This window comes from Sciurus vulgaris, assembly GCF_902686455.1.
Source record: "Sciurus vulgaris genome assembly, chromosome: 3".
Lineage (NCBI taxonomy): Eukaryota > Metazoa > Chordata > Mammalia > Rodentia > Sciuridae > Sciurus > Sciurus vulgaris.
The window spans coordinates 83,592,563-83,615,524 of record NC_136463.1 but is presented as its reverse complement, the minus strand read 5'-3'; the positions used below and the strand labels follow the sequence as shown (position 1 = coordinate 83,615,524).

Sequence of the window (22,962 nt, the reverse complement as noted above, 5' to 3'; positions counted from 1 at the left end):
CATTGTTGTTTTTCATCTCTTCCTCACAGAATATTTTGCTGAGAATGTTCTGTAATGCCGGCTTTCTTTTTGTAAATTCCTTTAGCTTTTGTTTATCATGGAAGGATCTTATTTCATCATCAAATCTGAAAGTAAGTTTTGCTGGGTATAAGATTCTTGGTTGGCATCCGCTTTCTTTCAGGGCTTGGCAAATGTTGTTCCAGGCCCTTCTAGCTTTTAGGGTCTGGATTGAAAAATCTGTTGATATTATTACTGGTTTCCCCCTGAATGTAATTTGATTCTTTTCTCTTGCAGCCTTTAAAATTCTGTCTTCATTTTGTATGTTAGGTATTTTCACAATAATGTGCCTTGGTGTGGGTCTGTTGTAATTTTGTGTATTTGGAGTTCTATAAGCCTCTTCTATTTGGTTTTCCATTTCATTCTTCAGATTTGGGAAATTTTCTGATATCCTTTCGTTGAATAGATTGTTCATTCCTTTGGTTTGTTTCTCTGTGCCCTCCTCTATCCCAATAATTCTCAAATTTGGCCTTTTCATGATATCCCATAATTCTTGTAGATTCTGTTCATGATTTCTTACCATCTTCTCTGTTTGGTCAATTTTGTTTTCAAGATTAAATATTTTTTCTTCAATATCTGAGGTTCTATCTTCCAGGTGTTCTATCCTATTGGTTATGCTTTCTATGGAGTTTTTAAGTTGGTTTATTGTTTCTTTCATTTCAAGGATTTCTGTTTGTTTGTTTGTTTGTTTTCAGTACCTCTAACTCTTTATTGAAATGATTTTTGCTTCCTGTATTTGCTCTTTTAACTGTTGATTGGTGCAATCATTTAATGCCTGCATTTGCTCCTTCATCTCCTCGTTTGCTTCCCTGATTGTTTTAATTATGTACATTCTGAACTCCCTTTCTGACATTTCTTCTGCTATGCTGTCACTGGGTTTTATTGATATAGTATCTAGGTTTGTTTGGGACATTTTCTTCCCTTGTTTTCTCATATTGGTCAGATGTCAGTGGGACTCTGAGATATTGCAGATTTCCTCTATTGGCTTATAGTGTCTCTGTAGATTTCCAGGGTATCACCTCCCAGCCTTCAGTAGCCTGAAGTCTTGGAGTAACTTGATAATGCAGTGCTTCCGAAGAAAGCTGCCCCTAGCCCACTACTGGTTCTAGGGAGAGAGACCTGGAGAGGTCTCTGGCTGCCCTGCCCTGGTCCCAGAGGCTCCTTGCCCGTCGGAGGTCTCCGCTGGCTTGGGGACTTGTGGCTGGCTCTGTGTAGAAAGGCTCTCACTGGGCAGTCTGCTCCGAGAAGCTAGCCTAGAAAGGCTCTTCCCGCCGGAGGGAGCCAGGCTGCTTGGGGAATTCCCTGGCTGCCCTGTCCTGGTCTCTGAAGCAACCTGTGGGCGAGCCGGAGCTCTCCACGTGCTGGCTCAGGGACTTGGAGCTGGTTCTGTACAGAAAGGCTCTCACTGAGGGGCCTGCTCCGAGAAGCTGGAGAATCTGGCCCTGTGGGAGGAGCCTGCCACCGGAGTGCCCAGGGCTGCCTGGGGGAGACTCTAGCTGCCCTGCCCTACTCTAATAAGCTGCCCAAATCTGGGCCTGCCACCCGGGCCGAGCTTCACCGGGTGGGGGAGACTCACCCCGTGGTTCTATTTTAGTCCGAGTCTCTCAATGCCTCCCCTTCTTGAATCCTGGGTTCTGGAGCGACTGGAGATGCAGTCACCCTCTAGTCCACCATCTTGGATCCCTTGTTCTATATTTTTAATTCCACATTTTCTTTTTTCCAAGGTGAAGGAGGCACCTCCCAAGGCCGAGATGGTGTTCACAGCACGTTGCCAAGCAACTGTGACCTTTCAGACCAGTGGAGACTCCTGGCGGGAGCAGAAGGAGAAGCGAGCAGCCATGATGGTGGGGATTCTAATTGCTGTGTTTGTACTGTGCTGGATGTCTGAGGTTCTGTCTTCCAGGTGTTCTATCATATTGGTTATGCTTTGTATGGAGTTTTTAATTTGGTTGATTGTTTCCTTCATTTCAAGGATTTCTGTTTGGTTTTTTTTCAGTATCTCTCTTTATTGAAATGATCTTTTGCTTCCCGTATTTGCTCTTTTAACTGTTGATTGGTCTGATCATTTAATGCCTGAATTTGCTCTGTCATCTCATCCTTCAATGCCTGCATTTGATCTTTCATCTCCTTGTTTGCTTCTCTGATTGTTTTAATTATGTACATTCTCAACTCATGTCTGACATTTCTTCTGCCATGCTGTCATTGGGTTTTATTGATATAGCATCTAGGTTAGTTTGGTACATTTTCTTCCCTTGTTTTCTCGTATTGGTCAGATATCAGTGGGACTCTGAGATATTGCAGATTTCCTTTATTGGCTTATAGTGTCCCTGTAGATTTCCAGCATATCACCTCTTAACCTTCAGTAGCCTGAAGTCTTGGAGGAACTTGATAATGCAGTGCTTCAGAAGAAAGCTGCCCCTGGCCTGCCGCTGGGTGCTGGACTGGGGAATGGGTGTGCTCGGAAAGCCTCTCACTAGGCGGGCCTACTCCATGAAGCCTGCTGTGGACCGGACCTGCCACTGGACGGAGCCGGGCTGCCCAGGAAAGCCTCAGGACCCCCTGCCCTGGTCCGAGAAGCTGCGTGAGGACCGGACTGAGGCGCCTCTGGGGACTGGGTGTGCGCGGAAAGCCTCTCACTGGGCGGGTCTGTTCCAAGAAGCTGGCTGTGGGCTGGGCCTGCCGCCAGATGCAGCAGAGCTGTTCAGGAAAGCCTCTTGCCTTCCTGCCCTGGTCCGAGAAGCTGCTTGTGGATGGACCAGGGTCCGCAACTGGGGACTGGGTGTACGCAGAAAGCCTCTTACTGGGCAGGTCTGCTCGGAGAAGCTGGCCTTGGAATGGGCCTGCTGCCCAATGGAGCCGGGCTGCTGGGGGAAAACCTCTCGCCACCCTGCCCTGCTCCAAGAAGCTGCCCACTGTCCCGGCCTGCTGCCCGGGCTCAGCTTCACCTGGTGGGAGCGACTCACCCAACGTCTCTGAGTTCTTCCGAGTCTCTCAATACCTCCCCTTCTTGACTCCTGAGTTCTTGAGTGCCAGGAGATGCAGTCACCCTCTAGTCTGCCATCTTGAAACCCAAGAGGCAGTTCTAATAAACCATGAGGCCCTGTTTCACTGCTTCCAGAGGAGGAGTAAAGATGCCAAGAAGGAATTGGGGATGGGGACCTGAGCTTGTGCATTCATGGTCTCAGTGGACAAGAGAAGAAAAGCACAATACTAACCTCAGGGAGACTGTAGGTTTTCTGGAACTGGGATATGGAGTAGGAGCGAATGTAGTCACCCATTTCTTCTTTTGTTTCAATAGCTCGTTTCACCAGCCACTGGGGAAGGAAGTGAAGAAACATGAGCTGATAGGGATGCAATCCCATGGCAGTAAAGGCCCACTTAGAAACAGCATATCGTGTGAACTGAAATCAGCATGGTTGAATTGACCAGGTATTAAGAAACTATCAACGCATGCTATCCTGTAGGAAGAGCACTGGCTGGGCATTCAAGCTGCTAAGACACAGTGGGACCAGTGCTGAGTAGCTGTGCTGAAGCATTTTCCACATTCTCAGGCCTCAGCCTCTTTCTGTAAAGGGAAAGAGATTAGTTCCTCAATATTCTTGACCACACAGTGCTACTACAGGAGTAAATGAAATCATAGCACCCAAGTGCTTTGTGAATACCTGAAGCACAAGGCAAATACAGGTATTTTCCCAACCACCATTCCCAGTGGCAGATGGTAATATAAACCTCTCTTTCCTATGCTTGTACTACAGACCAGAGAAAGGGGAGAGAACTACAGCAAATACCTAATAAAACCCCTTACTTGATAGAGGAAGAAAATCCCTACAGTAGTATTCTGATTTGAAAATAATGTATACTGAGTATGGAGCCCAAGAAGGTATCTGGTTTGACTGATACGACATCCTCTCTCTTGATCCTCATGATGTTATAAGGCAGAAAGTACTGGCTGAGTTTTACAGAACCTGAGGTACAAAGACTATGTAAATTTCTCATTGATCTGTAGCTGCAAAGCCACAAAGTTGGGAGTCACGACTCAGAGGCTCTTGTACCAGATGACTGGACAAGTGCATTTCATTACCCACATGAGCATTTCCCAGCTCTACTGGGCTAATACCCAGAAGCAGCTGCTCTTCCCATTCTTCCACTTAAAAATCAGGTTAATTAAAACACACACACACACACACACACACACATCTACATCCTGCAGAAGATTCAGGCGCTGAGGGTTAAGAGTGGCGTAAGGTGCAGAAAGACCCTTCACTTCTCCCCCGTGTTCTTCATGCATTCCCTTCAGTATTGAAGGGCAAAATGCAGAGCTCCAGCTTCCTCTCTGGAAAGATCACTACATTGCCAAAACAAATTCTGAGTAGTAATTGTGTTTTACAACAGCAGACTTGGTGAGGTCTAGATGCCTAGGAATGTAGACATGTGACCCACAGCAAGGTGCTCCTGCAGGAATGAGAAGAAATACTGTCAGAGAGCAGCCAGCTTAAGTAAAGTGAAAAACCTGTTTAGGAAGTGGCTGACCAAGATAGAGGTGTCTGCAGGTAGCTTTATGTGGAATACTTCTTTGTCGTTTGTATCTTCTATGTCATTCATATCTTCTATTTATTTCTACTAGTGTACCCACCCCACCTCTGATCAATGACCTCAGGCACTGACTGAAAACCAAAATAGAGGCAGAACAGAGAGCATTCAACACTACTACAGCCCCTCACCCAAACCCTCACCCCAGTACCATGGCTCAGGACCACTAAAGTGGTTGACTTATTGCTCAACTGAATTTAGCTCTCTTTGCTTTTGGATCAGAAAACAAAGTTTCCGGCTTTTCATGTCTGTTTCTTTCCAGATCTAGCTCTATTAATCTCAAATCTACTCTTAAGTTATTCCTTGGGAGGGAAGGAAGGAAGGAAGGAAGGAAGGAAGGAAGGAAGGAAGGAAGGAAGGAGGGAGGGAGGGAGGGAGGAAAGAAGGAAGAAAAGAAGGAAGGAAGAAAGGAAGGAAAAAGAAAGAAATAAGGAAGGAAGGGAGGGAGGGAGGGAGGGAGGGAAGGAAGGAAGGAAGGAAGGAAGGACGGAAGGAAGGAAGGAAGGAAGAGTTACTCATTCCTTGGATGCATCCTGGGAGTGTGATCAAATAAGGAAGAGAAAGCCTGTTGACTCCTAGGATTCTCATAAAGAATCAACAGCCCTGCTTTGCAGTTCCCAGTGAGAAGGACCGTGGAGCGGACCTCCCGGACAGCCAGCTTTGCCACAGGTTCCCTACCACTTAAGAAGAGTATCTCCTTTCATGGGACTCAAACATCTGGCCTGGGAGAAAAGAATGTGCCCTAGAACTACTTGTAAGAAATTAATTCTGCTTTTTTCTCAGCTGGCTTTCAGAGAGCGTTGCTCTAGTTTTTCCAAATCACAGGCACATGGGCAGTGAGACTCCAGAATCACTCCAGATAGCTAGGGTAATGATTCCCAAATGCTAGTATACAATTGGTCTTTAAATGTTCCCTGAAAAAAATGGAAAAACCTTCAGGCTTTTGTGAGTTCTCATAATCCCAAATATATTCAGTTTGAAGGACTTTCCTCTTGTCTAAGATTTTGAGTTAAGTGGACTTTTCTTTAGGAAATGATAGAAAAAAGATAGTAGTTTAAAAATGTTCTTGCTTAAAAGAGCAATGTTGGAGGCATCATAGTAGCCAATTTCAAATTATACCAGAGCTATAGTAACAAAAACAGCAGGATACAGGCATACAAACAGATGTACAGACCAATGGAACTCAATAGAAGATACAGAGAAAAATCCACAATGATACAATCATCTGATCCTTGATAAAGGTATCAAAAACGTGTTGGAGGAAAAACGGTCTTTTTAACAAATGGTGCTGAGAAAATGAAACTAAGTCTCCATATTTCACCCTGCATAAAAGTCAACTCAAAATAGATCAAAGACTTAGGAGTAAGACCAGAAATTTCACAACTGCTAGAAGAAAACAAAGGGAAACACTTGAATACATAGATGCAGGTAACAACTTCTTCCAAAGGATTCTTATAGCTCGGGAAATAATGTCAAGAATCAATAAATGAGATTGCATCATACTAAAAAACTTCTGCATACCAAAGTAAATGAATGTGTAAAGAAAGTCTGTAGAATGGGAGAGAATCTTTGCCAGCTAGACTTCTGAAAGAGGATTAATAACCATAACACACAAAGAACTCAAAAAACTTAATACATAAAAATGGGAAAAATAAGCTAAATCTATAGTTCTCAAAAAAGCAAGTACAAACAGCCAGGAATTAAATAAATAAAAAAAAAAAGCTTCAACATTTTTAGTCATTAGGAAAATGCAATAAAAACTACATCAAGATTTCATCTCACTCTAGTAAGAATAGTAATTATTAAGATACAAATAACAGATGCTGGCAAGGATATGGGAGAAAAGACATACAGGTTGGTGGGAATGTCAAGTAGTACAGCCAGCAAGGAAATCAGTTTGGAGGTTCCTCAAAAAACTAGGAATGGAACCACCATATGATCCAGCTATACTACTCCTCAGTATTACTCCAAATGAATTAAAGTCAGTAAACTAGGGATACATGCATACCCACGTATCACCAGTGTGATGCATGGAACCAGCATAGGTGTGTCAACAGATGAATGAAAAAAGAAAATGTGGCACAGAGGAGTTTTATTCAGTCATAAAGGAGAATGAAATTATGTCATCTGCAGGAAAAAGGATAGAACTGGATAACATTATATTAATAAGCAAAATAAGTCAGAAGGTCAAGGGTCATATGTGGAAGCTAGAGAAAAAAGGGAAAAAGGGACCTCAATAAAATGGGATAGAGACCAACTGTGCACAGGAATGGTATCAGAGAGAAGGAAGTCGAAGGGAAAGAGGAAGTACTGGTGAATCAAACTGGCCAAATTACCTTATATGCATGTATAAATATGCCATAATGATATCCTTTATTTTATATAATCATTATGCTCCAATAAAAAATTTTTAAAAATGTTCTTACTTGGCCAACTACAAACACTAGCCATACATCAACCTCTATTTATGCTTCAAAATTATATAGGTCCATGAAATTAAGAAATCTGGTAACCACCAGTCAAGGCTCTTCTGTGCAGACAAGAACTTCTCTAGAACATTCACAGACCCCTGAAATGTCAAACTGACTGGAATTACTTCCCATTCATCTTCTCATATCTGACTGGATTTTTTTTTAACCTCCAAAGTTCTGGTATAGGACAGAGTATGATCTAATTCCCAGAGAGTCAGGCTTTGGAGGTTCCAGCAATCATCAACACCATGATCTGACTTTCCATTATCACAAAAAGGATTGAGCACAATCTCCCTGGGTCAGAAATACAAAGTCTAACAAACATACAAATCAAATTCTGAGTTAGACTCTCAACCTCAAATTTACAAATTTCACTGAGAAATCTATAGAATTTGGGGATTTGATTTGAAGTCTAGTACTCAGGAAGATTCAAACAATAACAAGACAAACTGCTGACACTTACCAAGCACTTACCAAGATGTGCCAGTCCTTCATTCAAGAACTTACACATATTAACTTACTTCTAAGTTATTATCTCTATTTAACAAGATGAGAAGTTAAGTCATTTGCCCATGGTCATACAGCTAGAAGTGGCAAAGCTGAGATTTGAACCTAGGAAGTCCCCTACATGAAGTTATCCTAATGTGGAACTCAAAGACTTTTCTAGAAAAGCTGTGCAGCTTCTTTCTCAGTGGCTGCAAAGTGGGAAAGGCACAGGGTTTGTGGATGGGGAATGTAGGCTGGAATCTATGCTTGTCCATTCACTAGTTCTTTGGCCTTAAGAAAATCAATTACCCCCTGAGTCTCACTTTCCTCAAAGGCAGGGCTGGAATTACATCAGATGCTTCAAACAACACTATTAGGATCAGATGCAAAGTATAGTTTGCAAAACAGGGAATGAAAGTAAGTCTCTCTGTTCCTCTTCTTTTCCAGGAGCCTGGAGAGGAAGTCCAGAAACAAGAACCACAAATATAGATAGCTGTACAGTATGGGCTACTTATCAAAGTGGCTTGAGAAAAAAATACATAGAAAGAAGTCTCCCATGAGATATTCAGCATTCAAATGAGAACTAAGTACCTACAACTTGCCATACCTACTGATAGGTACAAGAGATAAAATAGAGTGAGCAAGACAATCATGATCCCTTCCTAATGAACTTACAGTCTGATGGGAAATATATAACCATACATATCACTGAACATTATCACAAACCGTAGGAAGAAATATTTCTGTGAAGGAAGGGAATGTGGCTGTACAAGGGGACAGAGTAAAGGAACCTGTATGTTAGGGGGTCAAGGAAGGTTTTGAAGAGGTTGGTAGAACTGAGATCTGGATGAACATGAATAAAGAACATAAAAAGAAGAGGGAACAGCATTCCAGCCCAAGGAACTAGTGTATGCAAAGGCCCTGCTGCAGAAGTAAGTATAACAAACATAGAAAAATCTGAAAGAAAGTTAGGTGGGCTAGAAAAACAAAGAAATCAAAGAATAAAATGAAACCAAATAGTAGAGTAGAAAAGATCAGAGCATACAGGATTAAAGGGTTCTATCTTCACCAAAAATCAATGAAAAGCCAGTGATGGAAACGTTCAACGATCGTAACAGGTGAGTATAAAACTAGGGTAATATGGTGTACAGCAACCCTCTGAGACTGACAACAGGGAATGTCATCATTTTCTGCTGAACCAAATCCATACCACACTCATTAGATCCAGATCCAGGCCAAAAAGCCCAAGTCCCACATCTGCTATAGGAATATAGGAATTCTTATGTTCAGAAAACAAGAAACCAAACAGATCTCACCTGCACAACAGGAAATATGTGAATAAAATCCATCCCTTGGATCTGGTGGGGCTCCAACTGGTGTGGACATTTCATCCTCGGAAGGACAGAGACGATCTTTTCTGATAGAGCTCTGCTCAGAAAAAATAAGCACAGAATGAGAACATCCTGAGGAGGTTTAAAAACATCTCTAAAGTCTGGGTAGCATTCCAGAAGAATCTGAGTTTCTCAGTGCCAGGCCAGAGCCAGACCATAACCAAATTTACAAATTCCACTGAAAAATCTAGTCTATTCTCCTGGATGACTACAAAATGAGAAAAAGCTGCACAATTTAAGTATGTGCATCTAAGGTTGCAAAACTTCCTTTACCATTTATTCTAAGATTTTGTCCTTTCTACATTTTTGATGTTAAAATATTTTCTTCTTGAAATGATAGTGATGTCAGAGGTGGCAGTTATTATTTGCAATCTTCTTATGTGGTAAAATAAAGTTTCAGTGTCCCAAATTCTATTACATTTCATTTTACTGACTTACTTTTTTTCCAAAAATCTGGGAACCATTAGGTTACATATACAAAGAAACTGTTCTGAACACCCTTTAAGCAACAAATAATCACCAGACACTGTGCCAGGTGCCCAGAATATTAAGACAAAACATGGGGCCTCATTTCTGAGAGAAATTTGAAATTCTTAACTCTGACACAAAAATATTTTTAAAAATAAATGGTAGCCTTTATTTTTAAAATATATTTTAAAATCAATTTTAAATTTGGGAGAACTCTTATTTCCATAAGAAAGGAGAAAATTTCAACTTCTCATGAGGGACACACTGATCTCTCTCCAACATCTTGTCTTGGTCTCTTCCTATAAAATGGCCGGGGTTGGGAGGGGAGGAACCTGAGTCCCTGAGGTCCCTGAGCATCTTCCATCCTGGCCAGGAGGTAAGCATCTGCTTCCTGCTAGGGAGACTTCTCAGCTCAGCCTGGGCAGGATGGTTTTATCATAGGAGGGACAGAGGATCTGTGTGCAAATATGTTCTCTCTCATTATCTTCTTTCACTAACTGACTGGTAATTGATCTCTAATTGTGTGATTCGGTTTTATATACCTTAAGCATATCAGATTAAGAGGAGAAAAAAGAGGTAATTTTGTGAGTATGATAAAACCCAAAGCCATGGTATGAAGACAGAGAACCTTTGGAAATAGTCACTAGGCATGGCCTTGTGGAACCATATGGAAAAATGGAGACTTCATTTGAAGTCACAGTCCCACCAAAAAGTCTTTAAAAAAAAATCTTAATCACTATCAGCAGTAACTCTGGCCTTGCTCACAAGTGCAGGATTATACTGTCACAGATGAAGGCCCTGATGAACATGGGGTCACTCCGGGTAAACATGGGGTCACTGGGGTCTTAGGAGATGCTTCAAATTCAACACACTGTGGGTTGTGTTGAATTGAGAGTGTTCCTTGTTCAAAAATCTTTCTATCTTTGTTCTGATGCAGTTTAACAGTCCTTCCCAGATAGCCTCCTTAAGATCAACATTAGATCAGCATTTAACTCAGGCCTGCATGATAGCTATGATTTTCTTACCAATGTTCCCTAGTAGGTTTCATGCCCTCAGTCTTAACAGGAACAAAGTGACCTAGGGGCAAAAGCTAAGGAGCCCTCTAGGAAATGGCCTTCAGAAAAACCAAGACACAGAGTTTGGTATCTGGAAAGTAGCTTAAGGAGGTATATCTAGGGTTAAAACTGATGAAGACAAGAGACACATCCCATTGATCATCAGACCAAATGTCTAATCAAAAATGTTACGAGAAAAAATATGGGGAGGGAGCAACAGATGCTCCATAGCCCATTCACAAAGTGAGGGAGCATCTACCTTCTAGGGGAGCCTTTTGAGAGAACATGTTTTGCCACCCACAGAAGAGGGGTGGGGAAGAATTGATCTCGAAAGCCTGGGAGGAAGAAGGACACCACCATGTGGCTCTCAGTCACTCCTGTGGTCCTGTTTTCTCAGTAGCTATCTTCAGGACACATGTGTCTTTTCAGCTATGAGATGTATACACAGCCCTGGTGGGGAAGTCTATGATTGGCCAGTCTGCCTCCAGCCTGAATGGGATATTCTGGAAGGGAAGGATTAATAAACCCACTTGACAACATATCTAAGGCTTTCTCTCTGATAAGCTTTAGTTTATTTTTATCTCCATCAGATTCCTACACCTGTTTCCTGATTTCTTTGTGACAGAAGACATGAGTGTTTACCTGCTACCCACACTCCAAGCTTAGCAAATACAGATGGGCAGCAATGCTGGCTCTGAGTCTCTGCTCACTACAGGTCTTAACTACCCTGGCCAGGCACCAGGGTGCAGTACCAGCACAGCCTTGCCTTAGTTACATTTCAGTTTGCAGGAGGAGAGCTCCCTCTAGTGGCTGTAGACCCATCTGTGCACTGGGTTAAGGATGGGGAATCATTCAGTAGCTTTAAAAGCCAGACACCAGCACCTCAACCCTCCACCTTCAGGCAGGGTTGCCTCTGGCTCTTCCTTACTGCCAGCCTGCTTGCCCGGTTCATAAAAAGTTCTGAGGAAAGAATACTATGGGTCGTCTCAGGGTTTACAACCCTCTTAAATCCACTTCCCAGAAATTACTGCCAAATCTGGACAGTCCTAGCACACATGGAAGCAGCTAAAGGCATTAATACTGTTAGGAGGTTGGGTGTGGAAGGAAATACAGGCAGGCAAGACAAGGAAGAAGGATAGGAAGCCTTTTCATAGAAAGCCACTGGCTCCCATTCATTTCTCCCTGGACTCAGGATGGATCCTTCAAATTCCTAAAAAATAGGTAAAAGGACAACTGCAGAGTTCCACACAGGTTTCTTAGCCTAAGATTTCAACCTGCCCACTTGTCATTTCAGACAATTAGTCTGATTCCTTCTGTTAAAAGTATTCATAGTTTCCCCCTCCACTGAAGTTTGAAAGAGTGAATTAAACTTAGATCCAAATTCCAGTTCCACCACCCACTCTGGAACTTATAACAAAGACATTTGATCTCCCTGTTCTAAAACCCCATCATAAAATGAGGGTAATTCCCGTCCTGCCTATTCAAAGGTTATTGGGAAGATTAAATAATAAAATACATGTGCAAGTGCCTGGAAAATGGGTCCCCTTGCCTGGAAGTCTCTTCCCTCAAGTCTTAGCTCCCATGTCATCCTGTAGTGTCCAAAACACCAACTGCCTCCTACCCAATGTCTCTCCATACTCCTCCCTGGCTTTGTTTCCACTGCATATATGACTGCTACATATAGTTTACTTATTAATTATTGTTCATGGCTTGTCTTTCCCTACTAGATTATAACCTCCATGAGGACAGGACATTTTTCATTAATGAAACCAAAGTACCCAGAATAGGTATTATCCTGATCAGTAGTAGGAACTCAATAAACATTTGTCAAGAAAATAAACAAATGAAAAGAGATTCGATTTAACTGTGATATGTTGAATTTTCTCCTTTAAACAGTACCACTATGGCCCAGATACTATTTTCCTTCCTCTGTTCCCATCACAGTCCTTAGTTACTATAAACAATTATTATAGATTTACTTTTAGAACCTACTTGTAGATAAAGTGTGGACAATTTAATTGTTATAAATATTATGCCCTTACCATTTTTGTTTGTTTTTGTAATGCCAGGGATAGAACCCAGGGGCAGGCATGCTGGGTAAGTGCTCCATCACTGAGCTACACGCCCAGCCCCTATGCTCTTCTCATTTTAAAGGTAATGTTATGACAGATGCTAGCCAAAGGCAGAAGGAAAAAGACACAAAAATGTACAGTGAAAATAGTTATAAACCAGGAGAAACTACCTTATGTTAATGGATTAAGAAATAGAAGCTGGGCTGGGGGATATAGCTCAGTTGGCAGAGTGATTGCCTTGCATGCACAAGTCCCTGGGTTCAATCCCCAGCAACACACACACACACACACAAATAAGGCAATAGAAGCTTATGTAGTATAAAATTATACATATAATCACAGAATAAATAGTAATTAAAAGCCTGGAAGACAGAAGATGAAGGGATCAGTGAAGAATGTGAGCTTTTTTCCTATTTTTATCAGCCTCTAATGAAAAGAGACACAATTGTAGTTAGAGCTGTAAAGTGACACTGTGAAGAATTTAAATAGTTCAAGATGGTTATTTCCAGGGAATAAAACTGGGCTGTATAATAGCAAAGGAAAGAGATGTTAACTTTGTTTTGCTCCCTTTCATAGAATTTGCATTTTTTTTAACTGCATGGATATAACACCTACATAATAAAAACAAAGAATAAAAATCTACATCTGGAATTTGCCCAACGGGGGAGGGGAGAACAGGGTCACATACCTGAACTCTATGCATTACCTCCTGGGAAGGACCTTTCACTACAGATGTCTTGGTAAGATGCTACTGTTCTAGAAGGGCAGATGCTAGGGACGTAGAGCCCAGCTATTCATGGTTGGGCACTACTAAGCATGTATCCAACATTCTTTTCAGTGAGGATCCTTCAAAGATGTCCTTTGGTCTTAGTATTAAGTATTTTTCCAAACCTCAAGGACTGATTTTCCTTCTATGTCAACTATGAACAGGGTAATTTATCATATTTTTCTTTTTGTTGGTTGCTAGAGGTTTAAGGCCAAATCTTTGGACCATCCTAGAAAAACAGAGCATTCTGTGGCCATCCCTCATGTGGAAGCGTGCCTTTTGTCCCCATTTCCCCCACTTTCTTTTGCTTAATTTTTCCACTATTACCACTTCAATGCATGTTTATAAGTCATTTTCAATCTTTGTAAAAATGTTTTTCTTGGGGAGAGGAAGGCTTAAAAAAATGAGTAAGTATGTATATGAATTCATACACCTCACTTCTTCCATATAAGGGAACTGAGGCCTGCAGAAGGAGTGGCCTGCACAGAGTTACTGCTGCTCCATGGCAGTAGAACTGGGTATCTAATGAAAGAGTCAAGCCACTGGTGAGTTATGAAAGACATCATGGAGCCCATAATGTCTTCTCTCAATGGAGGGTAGAATGAGGCTCTGCCTACACAAAAGAGGCAGTGGGGAGGGAAAGGGCCTCCTCCTCCTCCTCGTCAAATTTCACCGAGATTAGTGTATTTGGAAAGAGATAAATTAGTTACTAGGAACTCCAATGAATAAAAAAATTTAGAAATAGTCTGAACTTTAAACTGTCACATACTAGCTGTGTGACCTTGCTTCTTTCAGTCTCCGTTTCAACTGTAAAACAGGACTTATATCTTCCATAATGAAAATTAAGATAAAATGACATATATGAAGCATCAGCTGTGGCACACAGGGGACACTCAAAAGTTAGTTCATTCATGTATGTCTAGGACTGCTCTGACACTAAACCAGAGCTGAGTCTCTGTGACAGAAACCAGAGATGAAGCCTAAAATATATGCTCTCTAGACCATTACAGAGAAGATTTGCCGACCCCTATTCTAAAGTAAAAATAGTAACAATGTACTGTGAAGTTTATAACATTGAAAACAATCATAAAGCAGAAAGGATAAGGAGGATTTAGAAGTATAGTGTTGTAAGGTTCTTACACTATATGGGAAGTAGTATAATTTATTAGAAAACTGGCTGATACATTAAAAATTTATGTTACGAATATTAAGGCAGTCATTGAATTTTTAAAAGGAAGTATAATTACTAAGCCAAAAGAGTAGAACAGAGTCATAGAAAATCATCTGGTTAATACAGATGAATATAGAAGAAAAAGATGAGGAAGAAATCAAACAAAGGAATAAAAACAACTAGCAAAAAGGTAGATTTAAACTCCACCACATCATAAATATATTAAATGTAAGTAGTTTAAACATACAGATTAAAACACACAGATTATCAGATTGGATAGAAAAGGAAGAGTGAACTACATGAGGCTAAAAAGAAACCAACTTTTAAAATAAAGACAAAGTTTACAATAAAAATGTAAACATTATACTATCGAATGCTAATCAAAAGAAATCTGGAATAGCTATATTAATTTTTAGTAGGCTTCGGAATAAGAAACATTACCAGGGATAAAGAAGATGACTGCAGAATGCAAGAAGAGTCAGTTCACCAACAAAGAGAAGAAACAAGGTTTACAGCCTGCTCCTAAATACATTCTTATGAAGATGTAAATGGCATGAACAATTTGCTCTGAAAAATCACATCTGACTTTGGAACACACTTTGAATATTTCCTATTTGATTTTCTGACCCAGGAGCTACTTTCCTTAGTTTAATGCCATTAGTTTGTGTTATCTAACTAACTAAATAGTAACAGAAATGAAAAAGAAAAAGAAATAAAAAAGCACAAACAAAACAGAGATGCTGAATGGCAAAGAGTAACCAATCCACAGCTAAAAATGTTACAGATGATCCACAGGTAAACATTTGAAGTTTGTGTTAAGAATAAGTGTAAACACTATAACATGAGAAATGAAAAGGAAAGTGAATACATAAACAGTTCCTACGTAATTACCCTCAAGAAAGTCCCTTTTCCCTTGCCTTAGGCCCTTCCATGGCAAGCCCCAATAACTTACATTTTTTGACCTATTGTAGAGTTTTCCTGAAAGAGCAAATCCACATCTACATCAAAGTTGCAAGTAGTAATACACCAAGTCATTCCGCCTACTACCTGTGTGAAAAAGAAAATACTTGTTTTCTTTTTCTAGGTCAGGGAACAAGAAGGTAAAAAAAATTGTAAATAGCTCTTACAGATTCATTAACATACACAATTATATATCTTTAAAGAGAGGATATGCCCTGCTTACCTGTATTTCATCTAAAATAGCAGTGTTAAATAAAACTTTCTGCAATGATGGAAATGTTCTTTGTCTGTACTGCCCAATAAGTAGCTACTGGCCACTTGGCTACTGAGCACTTACAGTGCTGCTAATGTGAATAAGAAGATGACTTTTACTATTAAATGGGCATACTATACATAGATCCTCTTTATAGTGAAGGTGTTAGGCATTGATTCTTAGTTGAGAGATTTCTGAACCCAGTTTCAGGCAAGTGCCAGATTCCAGAGGAATTATGTGTTTTATAGACCAGGCATATAGGCATCAAGGCTGAGATTTTATGGCTTATTACATAATTTCCATAAATCTTGTTATACTTTTCCACTTAATGAAGACAAGAATCCCTACTCTACTTTGTTTACAGAATTTCTCTGAGATGCAAATGATTTTAAGCTGAAAGCCCATTTTGAAACAAAATCCTCTTCAGACACAGCTTGATATTAGAAAAAAACAACAGTGATTTCTTAGCTCTGCTTTATATTCATATGAGATATTTAAAAAATACAGATTCTGGGGCCCTAGCCCAGACCTAAACTGGGTACGGCCTAGACAAATGTGCACTGTAAAACAACCCAAGGTGGTTCTTTAAGTGCAGCCTGGAGCAATGGTTTCACCTGTGTCAACACCTATTACTGTTTGTGTGCAGTCACTGTGCTAATTTTAAAGACTACTCTATAGTGACCTCTTGCTCCTCCAAATTCAGAACATTTGCCATCCATAGTGTATCTGTCAATTGTCTGTGAGCATGCTGATTTGGGATAAATAATTATTAACTTAGATTATTTTCTTATGTAAACTTTATAATCCCCAAAATGTAAATTCCTTGAATGGAAAACCTTTCTTTTGCTTGTTTGCATTTCCTAAAACTGTGCACAGAAAATGAGTTCAAGTATATCGACTGACTTACAATTAATTTCTTTGAATAAGAAGTTTGAAAACTTCCATAATAAATTTGTATTAGGGAAAATAGAAACAGAGGAAGTATAAACACAATCTGTTCCTTCTTTTTCTGCCACAGTTAACCATGCCACCCTGAATGGTTACAAAGGTTTCCTCTTACTTTGTCAAAAGGTGACAAGCCTTTAATTCTTGCTCTGAAATACCCAGCTGCAACCAAGAGTTCCAGAATTTCAGCCAACTTCACATTTTGTTCTTCATCTTCTCTAGTTTCCACCTAGAACAAAAATCACAAGTGTTCATGGTCAAGATTCCCTTGAATAAAGGAGTCCCAATGCCACAATCTTGTCTAGTGACACTGGCTGAATTGCTGCACTGGATTCACTCTGAAAACTCAACAAGTGTAACAGAGTACCATGTGGAAGTGCTGCCACAGTCCCAAAGAAGATGGTCCCAGCCCTCAATGAGCTGCTAATCATCAGAGTTAGAGGGAGAAATGACAGTGCATCACCTCCCTTTTCTCCTAACGCAGTCCTTTCTTTTTTGAGACAGTGGTCTTTCTATGTTGTCCAGGCTGTCCTTGAACTCCTGAGGTAGCTTCCTTTCAATCAATGAATTTTAGATTTTACAAATGATCTTAGGACAATCCAAGTAACCAAGGTTTTGCAGGGGGAACAGTTCTTGTACATGAAGAATAATAACATGCTCTACTTTTTATAAGTAACTGTTGGCTGTATTAACAAACACTGCCACAAACAGAAGTAAAGCCATAGATCACTGTATCTGTATTTACAAAAAGCCATAAACAAACACGCATTTCTTCTTTATCAGGAAAACCTAAATAAATGTTTGAATATCAAGGCAGTGATGATTCTCAAACAATGTAAATCTGAGCTAAGGCTTTATGTTCATTTTGAATCTCATATCCTTAGGCTACTGTGACCAAAGCAAACTTATCAACTATGTTTTAGTTCATCTGCTCAGATATGTTATTAATCCATTACCAATTCTCTTTCAGACCTATGGGATATGCATTATTACCTACACCATCAATTTACTTTAATGAATCGTTAGTCTCCTTCTTAAGTTCTATTTTGAAGATTTAGCTTTCAGCAGCACAAGCATGTGACATAGAAAGAACAGAGCATTTGGGGGTAAACTATGAGAACACACAGGCTGCACGTGCCTGAGAGTTGGGCAACAATTAAGAATTCAGGCTGGAAATGGTGGCACACACCTGTAATCCCAGCAGCTCAAGCTGAAGCACAAAAATCTCAAGTTCAAAGTCAGACTGAGTCACTTAGTGAGGCCCTAAGCAACTTAGTTTAGGACTATGTTTCAAAATAAAAAATAAAAAGGGCTAGGGATGTCACTCAGTGGTTAAGTGCCCATGGGTTTAATCCCCATTACCAAGAAAGAAAAAACAAAATAAAAACAAACAAAACAGGATCTACTAACCAGAAAACCTCCAAAGCATACTTGATGGTGTTCTTGTCTCAAAACAGAAAATGTTCTTGATTACTGAAGCAAGTTTGGTATTTTACATGGATTTATTCTGTAATTGGTAGCCTCAAGACATAAATGATATACTTGCTAGACCTGTGTTTCTTTATTCAAGGAAAAGACGGACGGGGATGGAAGGAAAAGTAACTTTAAAATAATTGTAGATTGTACTCTTGCCCTATTAAGCTTAGAAGTGTGAAGTTTTGAAATCTAGGGTTGCAGGGTGGTGTCCTCTTTCCCTACTTTTTTTTTTAACATTGAAGACAGAGGTCAGATGCAGCCTGTAAGTGCACAGTGGGAAGCAGCTCTAGAGCCCCACTCTGGTCTGATGTGGAGAGCAGGAAGGGTGTTTGTAAATGTAGTAATGTTAAAAGGATATTTGGTCTTCCTCCCTGGTAGGAGACAACTCCTAAAATCCTTGTCTACATGGCTTTCTTGATGCGTTTCTCAACCAGATTATAAACTCCTTTCAGATAAGAACAGGGTGTTTTGTTTGTTTTAAACTTTATACTCATCCAGGACTGGGAAGTTACTGACAAAGTAAGAACAAAGGAGGGAATTCAAATGTATATCACTTTGTGATCTCTAACACAAATATATTTGTGTTGGGCTTTCAGCCCCAATATAGTAAAGAGTTATATATCATTATTACAATTATTATGTTATATTATTACCACATAATTTGCTTAAAAATAATGATTTTGTCTTATGTGTAGACTGAAATTTCATTTAAAATTTTAATTTATATGCTCCTTCACCCCAGGTGTTTATTAAATTTGCCTAAATATTCTAGTACTTTTCCTTTCATGAACTGCCTTTCCTCTTTTCCATTATTGCAGAAAATCAAAAACCAACTTTCCATATAAAAGGTTCAAATTCTCACTCTCATTTCTTACTAGTCCCTCATGCAATAATGCCTGTTAAATTTTCCTTTACTATGCATCTCAAATTTATCATCCCTTTTTATTCATACCTGATGCCACCATTGCCACTTCCTCTCAATCTTTCTTCCCTGTAATTTTGTCTCACTCAATCCTTCCTAGAGCTTTCACAATACCTCTCTTTATTTCCACAGTCCTCATCACAATGCATACCATGTACTGTCTATATAGATAAACTCCAAATTTCTTGATTTGGCACTCAGATCTTGGCTGCAACTCACCTTTCCAGTTTCATCCTTTATCTCTCCCTCCTTCCCTCCCCCAAAAAACAACCTGAACATGGCTATGGCCAACTGAAACAAGCACGCTCAATCCAATTTCTTTACTATTCACACCATCTCCTTCCCTTGATATTCTCTAACCATTCAGAAATTGCCTTCAAATTCTAGCTCCTACTGGAAGGCACCCCTTACAAATGCAGAAGTGGTCATTTCTACACTTACATATTATGTACAGTTCATATCATTCATGCAATTAAGTATCAGCCTCTCCTGAGTGACCTGTCTGGTGTTATGTACATGTCTTTCTTTCCCACTGGACTATTAGCTGGAGTTATGTATTATACATGTGTGTTTACTTCACTATATCAAAATAATTAATGTTCAGTTCAAAGAATAAACTTATTTAAAATGGAATGGCACACTCAATCAATACAAAAAGTGCATGACCTAAACCAGTCATGTATTAAAATGTTTTCATAGTCATGACACTGATGAAAGTCAAGTTTACATTGAAGTACAAACTGTCATGCAAAGGAGAACAGATATTAATGTAAAGTTAAACACACAATTATAGAAATGACTGATAATCCTTTGAAATGGGGTAGGAATGGGCTGGGGGAAGTGACAGCTTTGAAACACAGCTCATTTCATCCATTCCCACTCCTCCAATGACCCTCAACCAGCCTATCAAAGATTCTAAAGATTAGCATTCACTAGTTCCCAGTGGATTTAAAAACATAAAGTAATGTTATTTATTCGCAAATTATCTCTCTTATGCAGAAAGATCTGTGGTGGCTGAGAAACATCAAGAGATCAAAGAAAAGAGAAGATAAAGAGAAGTACACTCATGAAGACAGTAGAAAAAGAAAATTAGATGATATAAATAAATATTTTTTTTAAATTCCTGGGATATAAAATACAAACCATTTATTTGTTCAATCATCATTAATCATGAAACAATTCCAGGACAATAGCTTTTATCTAAATACCCACAGAGCACCACAATAGGGTCCATGCTTCTCATTTATTCATGTCCAGAATGGAGAAGCATACTTTTGCATTAAATTCTGTGAAAGAACTTTTTAGAAGAAGACACTGGAACTGGAATGTCTGACTTCATATTCTCTTTGCAGATTTAACACTGAAGCAAACTGGAAAAGAGCCACTAGCTAAATACACAGGAATACAATTACCCTTCTTGAAGTCATAAAAAGTCACCAATATGATTAATACGCCCAGCTGTTAAAACTAAAATTCTGTTAAAGATGAATGAGGTTAGCTCTTAAAACAGGCCCAATAAAGTTTCAATTGCTTTGCCTTGTAGTTCACATAAACTGGAAGGCAGGCCAAAGTTTGGTTATTTTTGTATTTTTCACACACATACAGTACAGGGTTAAAAATTAAATTTAACATATAACTGGACTAGTGACTGCTTGATGACAGACTGGTTTTCAGGACTAATTTGTTATATTCACCCTGACTTCTTCCTAATTGCAGGAAACTGTCTTAGGCTCTTGGAAATGAATAACAAATCAGACCTGTCTCCTAACAGTTGGTGAAGGGATAAATGAAGGACCCACAGGATCAAGTTGGGTACTATTTTAGAAAAACACCCACTGATAGTACTGTGGGAAGTTAGAGGGTTTAAGGTGGAACGTGGGAGATGAAACAGAAGTCTACAGCAAAAGTAAACGTAAAAATTTTATTAAGGCCTAGAATTAAAAAATGGCAAAAATGAAAACTTCAACTACCATAGTACAGATTCTACTCTTCACAATTCTGGGGGAAATCAAAGCCACACAGATGCAAGGTTTTACCTAATGCAGGAATTCTGACAATATTACATTTGCTAGACTTTCTTAACAAAATGAATTTGCATTCTGGGAGCACACGCTGATGACTATGTTAGTCCTTCCATCACTATATCCTCAGCTGGAGAGAGAACACAGTGATTCCTCAATTAGTGAGATAAAAGAACTAAGGATGTGGGAGGGGCACAGAGAAGCAAGACTGGTCACAGGAGGGTAAATGTGAAGGGACCACTAAGTTAAGAACTCAGTCCCCCTGCCAAATGCCTACTTAAGAAGCGTAGGAAGGGGGTAAAGACACAGCGCGGGTGGATTCCATTTCTCTCCGAATCTAATAAACTATACTAGCTTTTGAGTAAATCAAATGGAAGGGAAAACAGTGTATACCACCTAAACATCTGCAATCAAAAGACAATGCATGCACTTTCCCTTTATTCACAAACTGTAAGTGCATGGAGAAATTACTGTCCCTAGGACTGAGTACTTAATAACAAACACCTTTGAAAAAGCACTTGCTATTTTCTGGAGAAGCAGCAACGTTTCCGGATGGTCGGGGCTCGGTCTCTGGCCACAGAGCACCATCAGGAGAGCATGTCCCCATCCCTACACAGCTCCTGTGCGCGCACTGCTCTCAAACTTCCTCCAGCCGCCCGGAGAGGGATTAAATGCAAGGAGGGCGACATTACCTCCCCACAGCAGGGTGGGTGGGGGTGGCCACCCGGACCCGGTAGACCTGGAGAGAGCGGGTAGCCCCCCCCCCCCCAGGTCACCGCCCTTTGTACAGCCCAAGTCCGGACAGTCCTGGCCCCCAAGTCTCGTGACTCCTGAGCTTAGCAGCCTAGGGTTAGCCTTGCAGCACCAAGGGTGAGGGAGACTGACTGGGAGAGCCAGAGGGGTGGGATCCCCGGTACTGCAGAGCGTGCAGCTACGCTAGATCAGGTGCGCTGCGGGGAAGGCCCCCTTCGCCCCAGGTGAGCGGCTGAAGTTTGCCCCCACGGACACGTAGCCCCCTCGCCATGCAGGGGGACCTGAGCTCACTCCTTCGTAGTCAGGGCCAGTGCTTCCCCGCAGTGGACACATCCGGGGAAGGTGCTGGGGTGTCCCCAGCGCACCCCAGGCCCCTCTCCGACCTCCACTCCCCCGGGCTCGGCCCTCTTCTCAGGAACCCCGACGTGTCAGAGACAGAGAGGTCCTTACCTCCGGGAGACCCTGGCCCTCCGGCCCCTTGGGCAGCCCCATGGTCCGGGGGATCGACGTGGGGCGACAGCAAAGCCCGCCGAGCGTCGGGAGGAAGCTGTCCCCACAGCTAAGCTGCTACCGGGGTGGAGTGCAAAGCGGAAACTTCCTCCACCACCGCTGCCGCCGCCGCCGCCGCCGCCGCCGGCCCGGGGCGCCCAGGCCAGGCGGAGCATGCGCGCTGGGGCCGTAGCGCGGCGAGACTGGGCCTGCGCAAAGGCAGCAGGGCGAGGCTGGGCGGGGCCGGGACCTCAGTACCTGTACAGTACTGTAGCTAGCGCTGGGGTTTTGATTTTGTCCCCGAGATACTTCATGAAAGGTGTCCTTCTTGCATCTTAAGGATATTTTGCATATAGGCTCCCTTCCTTGTTTTTCTATGCATCGGATGTCCCAGTGGGTCCGGTTCTGTCCACAAGCCGGACTTCGGAAGCTCCCTCGCTTCAGAGTTCGAACACCGATGAGCTTAGGAATTCCAGATCCGGACCGGGTTCCAGCCCTGATTAAGGCGCACTTGGGCAAGTTTCTCGGTAACCGAACCGGGGAATGGAGCCCCGAGAAGGGATTCTGTATGCCCACTGTTCTCCACAGCGTCCGAGCCAGTGGCGTCCTGTTTCTG

General features: G+C 41.2%; 1 protein-coding gene across 2 annotated transcripts in view; it reads right to left on the bottom strand.

Annotated features, from left to right (window-relative positions):
• The window catches only part of CCDC93 (CCC complex scaffolding subunit CCDC93), a 97,553-nt gene extending 75,048 nt beyond the window's left edge, over nt 1–22,505 (bottom strand). For both annotated transcript variants that reach the window (XM_079135649.1, XM_079135650.1), the window contains exons 1-5: nt 22,308–22,505; nt 16,801–16,914; nt 15,480–15,574; nt 8,921–9,032; nt 3,273–3,371 (exon numbers count right to left, since the gene is read on the bottom strand). In XM_079135649.1, the coding sequence (XP_078991775.1) occupies nt 3,273–3,371; nt 8,921–9,032; nt 15,480–15,574; nt 16,801–16,914; nt 22,308–22,349 (462 nt within the window). In that variant the 5' untranslated portion in view covers nt 22,350–22,505. The remainder of the gene's footprint in view (nt 1–3,272; nt 3,372–8,920; nt 9,033–15,479; nt 15,575–16,800; nt 16,915–22,307) is intronic.
• Nucleotides 22,506–22,962: the final 457 nt, after the last annotated feature.